General features: G+C 37.0%; 1 protein-coding gene across 1 annotated transcript in view; it reads right to left on the bottom strand.

Moving 5' to 3' along the window:
- Positions 1 to 1,421: 1,421 nt before the first annotated feature.
- Positions 1,422 to 8,787, bottom strand: part of LOC146460561 (beta-1,3-galactosyltransferase 5-like) — a 9,512-nt gene continuing 2,146 nt past the window's right edge. Inside the window, exon 2 of the mRNA XM_085087948.1 lies at positions 1,422 to 3,683. Coding sequence (XP_084944074.1) covers positions 2,530 to 3,615 — 1,086 coding nt within the window. The 5' untranslated portion in view covers positions 3,616 to 3,683 and the 3' untranslated portion in view covers positions 1,422 to 2,529. The remainder of the gene's footprint in view (positions 3,684 to 8,787) is intronic.

The following is an 8,787-nucleotide window of genomic DNA, read 5'->3' on the forward strand; positions in this document are numbered from 1 at the left end:
AAACACCATGAAACAGGCTCCATTTCACTGAAAAGAGATTTTTGAACATGCAAACTAATAACGATGAGCCCCCCAGTGATAACGTTTTGAGCTATAAATAATAATAATAATAATAATAATAATAATAATAATAATAATAATAATAATGATAATGATAATGATAATGATAATGATAATGATAATGATAATGATAATGATAATGATAATGATTATGATAATGATAATGATAATGATAATGATAATGATAATGATAATGATAATGATAATGATAATGATAATGATAATGATAATGATAATGATAATGATAATAAATTAAGTCTTGTCCTTTAGAGCTAAATTCAAATACTCATGCCGCAAATGAATGCCGTCGTCCAGATTGAGCGGACCCATGTACGGTAATCCGAGAAAGTCTTGGATTCCGGATTCTATGCAGTGGATTCAGGATTCCACTGTCCGATTCCACTGTGGATTCCAATTTTAGTTTCTGGTGTCAACCATTTATCTTTAAATACTTTTCTCCGTAAAACTTTTTCAAAAGCGGATTTTGCTGTTAAAGTACGTCTTTCAATTGTTTCGGTTTGTTTTATCCAAACCAAATAAGGCGTACCTGTAAAGATGAGTGCTTTGTGGTACTGATAACAGGTATACCAACTGTTATTTCTTACAATGAAAGTAACAACAACAATAACAACAACAGTACTTTTACCTCGATTATTTCTGACAAAAAGCATAGACTATAATTCCCAGGGAAAGAATGATTTCCGTCTTCCACGAGTACGAACAAACTACGGAAAGAAGACACTCCTTTACCAGGGTATTAAGGAATGGAACCTTTTAAAACAGTCTTTCAAAGACATAAATTCTTTTTTGATTTTTAAGCAACGTATCAAAGAGCGTGTTTTTAGCTAGTTTTTTATTCTTATTTCTAATTTTTATTTCTTATCGCTGGCTTTGTATTTTCTACTTTTAAATAATTGTAATTTTTAAAATAATTGTAATTTTTAAATCATTTCTCAATCTACAGGGCCCCACTGAATATCACTTTCGTGATGTGGGCTTCCTGTATAAAGATTGTTATTATTATTATTATTATTTTCATTATTATTATTATTGTTATTATTATTATTATTATTATTATTATTATTATTATTATTATTATTATTATTATTATTATATTACAAACTAAACCTCTGGGAATTGAACTCTATTTTTATGCAAATACTTTCTTTTGTTTCAGTAAACCAATATGGCCGGTAGTCACGTGAATGAAAACGCTCTATAGGCGCTTTTCAATTCCCAAGTGGCGTACAAATCGTTTTAGAAATACATTTATTATGTTCTCATGCTAGAAGAACGTTTTATCAATTACTAAATAATATTGTGATTTGGTTTAAAAGATGTTGTATGCATTTTCCCTTTTATCCATTTAGCTTCATCTATAACGAGTTTACAGAATAGATTGTTATGATAATTTTTATTAGTTTCTTTAGTTTTTGTAAATAATATGTGTTGTAAATACGCAGTTCAGCCTTTGGGCTTTAATGTATTTATTTAATAAACTCTCTATCAATAAAGCAACTATCTATCAATCTATCTATCAACATCCGATTGATGACGCAGGCCATTCCTGCTCTAGTAATTGCAGAATTAACAATAACAAGGAACCAAAAATTGCAAGCAACAGCTTTTGATGTTCACACGTAATTTACTTCCAAAATGTTTCACTTTTTCCATTAACAAAATTCTCTGATCGTCATCATTTGAGTTTCTAATTGAATATACTACTATACAAAAACAACTTAACCGAGAAGAATTCGATGACAAACTGCAAGAAACACGTGCTCTGTTACGTGCTAAAATCATGAACAAGGGGAAGCACAGGGTTCGACTACTCGAGTAGACTTGCTTCGAGCAAAAACCAGAATTTTATCTTTGATTTCCACTTCTTTTTCTACCTATATTCCTTTTCCCAAACTCTCGAGAATTGGTGGCCAACGGATTTTAATGCAGAGAAGTGAAAATCAAAGACACAAGACAACCGATCAGAAGGTAAATAATAATTTTATCCAAATGCTGATAAAATTCTACTTCTTGCTCGAAAACAGTCTCTTTGTGTTTTTCATCGCTAACTGATATGCCGAGTCCCCCAATCCACAAACAGTAACGACGCATTGGCATTATTTAAAACACCATAGCTTGGTGTAAACCGCACTGTATCCCCCCCCCCCCCCAGTCGTTACATGTTAAATCGGTAGCCAAATTCAGTGATGTTGGACTCTCTGAGGGTTTTGCTCAAAATCTCTTGATTTAAACTGCAACAAGCGATAACAAACAGAGCTATTTACATCAATCTACCTTACTCAATAATTGAGGTCGGTGCAGCTTGGTCATCCGTTTTACGAAAAATTTTGTAACCATTTCACGAATGGAAGGCAACAGTTAACTTTTTAGTGAAAGTGCTTATTTTACGTAATCACACAGAAGACGCTGTTTTATCTAAAATGCCCAAACCCTGTATCGAGTCATGTACTAATGTTCAGTATTGTTGCTTCCAGTTTTTGTCATTCTGGAGCTCCTGAGTTGTGCAAGCTCGTGCTCTACTCTTTCCTTCAATGCTATGTTAAACAGTTCCCCCATGCATTGAACCGAGGCTCTATGCTGAGTAAAAGTATGTGGGGAGAGTTTGCATTCCGTTGTATAAGGGTGAAAAGATGGATGTGGCCTTACTTTAACATCACCCATTTTTTCTACCAGCAGGCCAATGTAAACATCTTCCAGTTTGAAATGCTTCTTCCTGACATCAAACATTTCCACTAACTTGTGGACCATGTCTGATGATAACACATATGCTGGACCGGGGCAGAAGTCCGGATATGTAGTTCTGTTGTACTCTTCCACAGATATTCCATACCTTCCGGTTCGATAAGGTATCGCACCGTGCCAACAACTTCCTGTGTAAAGTTTTGTTGTAGGTGTGTCAGGCTTCCGTAGATAGTCCATCAGCAAGTAAGGATTAACAAACACATCGTCATCCGCCTTGAGTAAGTACTGAAAATCGCAGTATTTTGATGCCCATTCTAGACCCATCTGCGTCTTCAAGGTAAGATTATTATACTCATCTTTTTGAGCGCCTCGTATTAGATCTCTGTGCATCATTCCCTCAGCTTCCAAGTATTCATTCTGTACGCTGTCATCTGGCGCCTGACCGAGAAGAAACACGGTCTTCCATCTCGTCTTCATGGATGGATCAGTTGCCCATGTTTTACGAATGACTGATCTTCTATCAAAGTAAGCAGGGCTGGTAAACACCATAATCAAGAGAAATATCTCTTGGGTACATCGTGTTCGAGATATTAAATATGTCTTGTGTGGGAGAACTGCTTCTTTGGTTGGCGATGGAGTCAGTGTTGTCAGTTTTAAAGAAAGTGATTCATCGTTTTTGTTGACGAGACCCTTCTGTGAGGCCTCCTGGTTTTGCAGATACTTGGTATTCGTATTACATTTCAGATACAAGTCCTTGTTCACCATTACTGTAATTATGATGGTAAAGATAACTCCAATCAGCAGCAAAACACTGATCATTGACTTTCGCCGCATTACAATTCCCACTGGCATGGTAAGTTGTGTCACAGGCTTGGGCGATATCTTTCGAGGAGGCTTTGATGGTGTGACTTTAAGAAGAGCTGGAAAGGGAGTTCACGGAAGAATACGTTAATTTCATCTTTTGCTTACCACGGGAGTTTCTGTGGCCAGATTATCATGGAGGTCTCGTTTTGTTTCCAAAATCTCTTACCCAGGCCCTAAATAACTAAAACATCGTTACGTTCCCAAAGTAATCACCTCTCGAAAATAGCGACACCCTGTGGTTTATGATGAAATTTAATTTAATTTAATTTAATTTAATGTTTCTCGAAATGATGTTTGTCAACTTAGCTCATTTCCCTAATAGTTGTTGATCAGCATCAAATCATTTCAATACCTATTCAACTCCTGAAGTCATAACAAGTCTTAACCCTTTAACCCCTATTATGAAAGAACAAATTATCTTGTCTTGTCCCCCGTACTTATCTTATATAAAAGTACTCGGGAGAAGTTATCAAAATATCAAGAAAAATCGCCTTGGGTGACCCCTAATATCAAAGAACAAATTTTCTTATCTTGTCTCCATACTTTTCTTATAAACCTACTGAGGAGAAGCTATTAAAATATCAAAAAAAAATTCATCTTGGGTGATATCCTTATTTCTCATGATTTCAGGGGTTGAATAGGTATTGACATTTTAAGGAGAAATTTGATGCTGATCACTGTTAAAGGGCTTAAAGGGTTAAACAGTACACAAGCTGTGTATTGTTATGAGACAGTATTGTATAAACTGCTTTGGTAGCTGAACCATTCCAAAAGCGGCTGCTATAAATCGAAAGTAACAATCAAGTCCGGTTATTTTTCGAACTTTACAAGGTGCAGGACATTAAAATAACATGTTTAAGTTAGAATCAGAAAAAAAAACATCGAGTACTCCTTGTAAGTCATTCTATCAATTTACCGTTTAAATAAGGTTTGTTTCTTTTTCTGAAAACGGCATATTGGAGTTTTTAAAATGTACTCGTAAACAAACACAGCCATCATTTCAAGTGGAACAGGATCCGGGACAAAAGCGTACTTTTCTAAGCCCCAATAACACCTGCAGACAATGGATTCTGATTAGTCAGTCTTTGCTTACGACAATTGGTCAAAAATATCCCTTCTAGGGAAAAAGAGGGTCTAATCCAGGTTTAATGAATAAATTAATATGTCAATTTGTGACTGCGATGAAGAAAAAAGAAACTCGACGAAAACCTCAACTCGGTCTACCCCAGGGCATCCCGCGTAAAGAACAACAACAAGGACTCTTTATTGTTCCCATAGCAAAAGTAAAAATTAAAGTTAATTTACATACAGTGAGTAACAAGGAAGGGAGGACATCATTTGACTTCCCTAGTTTAGTAATGAAACTTGGTGATTTGTCCACTTAAAATGTAGTTTTTAGAACATGGCTACTGTCGTTTATCACATTTTGTTTACTGAATGTTAGGGTGAATCTTAAAACTACACAAGTTATAGGAAAAAGCAAAAAGTAATGTCAGTTGTTGCAGTCAGTGTGTCACTTCATTTGCTACAGCTCACATTGGAGAACGGTTTTTGCCATTTGAGATTGTTTTGGTTTGTTTGAAGGAGGTTTAGTTTTTTTGTACATGAATGATATTGTTAGAATCCTTCAATGAGGTATCGTTTTCATACAAACCCCTCGCTCAGCAGAGTTTAAATTTCAAAGCCTGTGTGGCACATACCCGCCCATAACCAAGTCGTGTCATCAGAAACTGAAAATTTTACTATTGCGTTCTGTATGATGATTACGTTCTTCAGCTTGTGACATGCAGTAAGGGACATCTTCAATAATTTTCTTTCATCCACAAAGAAGGAGCTGAAATTTACAGTTTTATATGTCCTTCAGAGTAAAATAGATGTGATTGCGAGCCAGTAAGCCAATCCACAAACCTAAACACGACAGTGATAAGCGTCACGCACTTAAACGTACCATAATCCCAGCTGACTCTTGCTTCGCTTCATTAAAAACATCAACAATATTTGTACTGAACTTTTCTGGTTTGCTTATGTCCTGACAAGCTCTAACTCGCTCTTGCACGCTATGTTTCAGTTTATGCTAATGTAACAAGTGACGCTAAACCCTGAACACATCCATTATTTTAAGATATTGTTATTTAAATTTTCAGTGAGGTTTTTTTCCTATGCTTCCTGTGGTTTCCCGTTTCCTTAGGGCCATAAACACTCAGTTGGCAATTCATGACGTCACTTAAACACTTAAACATACACTGCAAAGTTAATTTTGTGTTTGTGTTTGTGCTGGTGGCACAATACTGGTCTCTTTGCCGATTTTAATGAGTTTAAAAATGTGTAATTATGGGTCTTTATGGGTCTAAATGAACCAGCTAAATACTCAAAAACGACTCCAGCAAAGCGATGTTAAGTTTTTAGTTGAACTCAAACAACAACTGCATCATGGAATTGAGAAACGTTGGAAAATCCGTGTTGAGACTGAGACTGAAAAGAGGTCATTGAGAAGCTTACGTTATCGTAATGGAATTTCCCACATTTCCGGGGAAAGTCTGAGTCGCGTAACACAAGGGAAACAACGTAACGCGATCTTCGTGACTCAAACTATTCCATTAGCAAGGATAGTTTTATAAATCTGCGAAGCATACAGCTGGAATAAATGAATCAGCCCCAGCATTACGCGTAATGCCAGTATAGCAGGCATCACATTTTGTTTTCTTCCTCGTAGCCACAAATCTGTACATTAATTTATTCATTAAACCCTCCCCTCTCCTACTCGGGATGTATTGTTCTGATTGTCTTTAAAAACAGCAGGCCAATCAAAATCCATTCTTGTCGCTTATATCGCGAGGGAGGGGACCCACTCACCCCTACCTGTGTGACGTCAACGCATCATTTGATATATTTTTGGTAAAAACGTATTAAACTTGTGGCGCCATATTGTTAACATGTTGTGGACTCAAGTGTGCCTTTTTCAAACGGAAATTTCACCATTTTGAAGCGGTAAATCGAAAGAATAACTTCTAAGAAGCACTCGACATCTAAAACGGTGGAAATTGGAGAGTTCCTGGAGAGGGAATCGTGCTTTGTTTGACAGTCCCGAACCACGATAGGGGACAGAAAAGAGGTCATCGAGAAGCTTACGTTATCGTAATGGAATTCCTGAAATTTCCGGTGAGATCCTCAGTAGCGTAACACAACGGAAACAACATAACGCGATTTTCGTGACTCTAAATATTCCATTAGCAATAATAGTTTTATCAATCGGCGAGGCATACAGTTGGAATAAATGAATCAGCCACAGCATCTTCGAGAGTTCCTGGCGAAGGAATCGTGCTTTGTTTGTGTTTCGCACCGCGGGCTAGCGTGCTACTCGGTTTGAAGATACACCAGCAAAATAATGTCCACAGGATCTACCAGTTGTTTTGAACTAGTTTGATGCGCAATTTTCACTTTGCGCAAGCTAGCTAGTCAACTGAAAGTAAATGATACATGAGAGCCGACTAACTATCATTCTTCAAAAATCAGTTCTACTCGAAAACGAAACTTCAACAGCAAACTTTCTCTATAATATTGTTGATATACTTACAATTCTGTAAGGCGTAATCCCGCTTAAGACAGGTTATTTTTCCTTGTAAAAGTCACGAACACGCTGTTTTCGATAACAGGATTCTTTCTCTCTCTCTTCGTTAGATTGTTTGATCACGCTAGTCCACAAGCGAGCTATAATATAATTGGCTTAATATGATAAAAATGTCGGGAATCTCGCGTGACAGGTCTTATCACACGCTAAGAAAAAACAATAATAAAAAAGGCTAAAATTATAAACAGCTGTCAACGAAGTGCAGAACAGTTTGACAGTCTTAGACCACGATGGCAGACTGAAAAGAGGTCACTTACATTATCGTAATGGAATTTGCGCAATTTCCCTTGAAACCACGAGTAGCGTAACACAAGGGAAACAACGTAACGCGATCGTCGTGACTCAAACTATTCCATTAGCAAGGATAGTTTTATAAATCTGCGAAGCATACAGTTGGAATAAATGAATTAGCCACATTAGCCACTGTCAGCATCTCGCGTAAATGCCAGTATAGGCATCTCGTTTTTTTTTTCCTTCGTCGTAGCCACAAATCTGTACATTAATTTATTCATTAAACTCTCCCCTCTCCTACTCGGGATGTATTTTTCTGATTGTCTTAAACAAAAGCAGGCCAATCAAAATCCATTCTTGTCGCTTATATCGCGAGGGAGGATTCACTCACCCCTACGTGTGTGACATCAAAGCATCATTTGATTTATTCATTAATCTCGGATTAAATTTTGGCGCCATATTGTTAACATGTTGTGGACTCAAGTGTGCCGTTTTCAAACGGAAATTTCACCATTTTGAAACGGTAAATCGAAAGAATAACTTCTAAGAAGCACTCGACATTTAAAACGGTGAACATTGGAGAGTTCCTGGCGAAGGAATCGAGCTTTGCTTGACAGTCTTAGACCACGATGGGAAAATGAAGAGAGCTAGGTCATTGAGCAGCTTACGTTATCGTAATGGAATTACCGAAATTTCCGGTGAAACCCTATGTAACGTAACACAAGGGAAACAACGTAACGCGATCTTCGTGACTCAAACTTTTCCATTAGCAAGGATAGTTTTATAAATCTGCGAAGCATACAGTTGGAATAAATGAATCAGCTACAGCATCACGCGTTTATGCCAGTATAGGCATCTTGTTAATATGGCAACACATATTTGCTGTACGCCAAATCGCACGAAAATCGTTGCCTGTGTTACTTGGCCTTTCGTTCCTTCTAGTAAAGTAAAATTTTGGTTCCTGAATCGAAGCTCACACCACGGTATAAAGTATGTTAATGCAGTATTAACTGAGTTTGCATTTCGTTACGGAATGAAATTGCAACTACAATGTAGTATTTTGTAAACACCGTCTACGCTGTCTGATCTAGTATGTACAAACGTGTATATCGAATATACGATTTGTTTGCATGCATGTGTAATCGCGCTATCTCGATAAGAAACTCGTTACCCTCGGACATGGCCGCCGCTAAAAGCTATCTTTTAAATTCTTTATCATGTTGTCGACTGTCTTTGCTCAGTTCAACTGCATTATGGTCTATTGTTCGAGCATGTGGGTAAATCTGATCTTAAAACCCACT

This window comes from Pavona decussata, unplaced genomic scaffold (genome assembly GCF_977016875.1).
Source record: "Pavona decussata unplaced genomic scaffold, jaPavDecu1.1 SCAFFOLD_210, whole genome shotgun sequence".
Taxonomy (NCBI): Eukaryota; Metazoa; Cnidaria; class Anthozoa; order Scleractinia; family Agariciidae; genus Pavona; species Pavona decussata.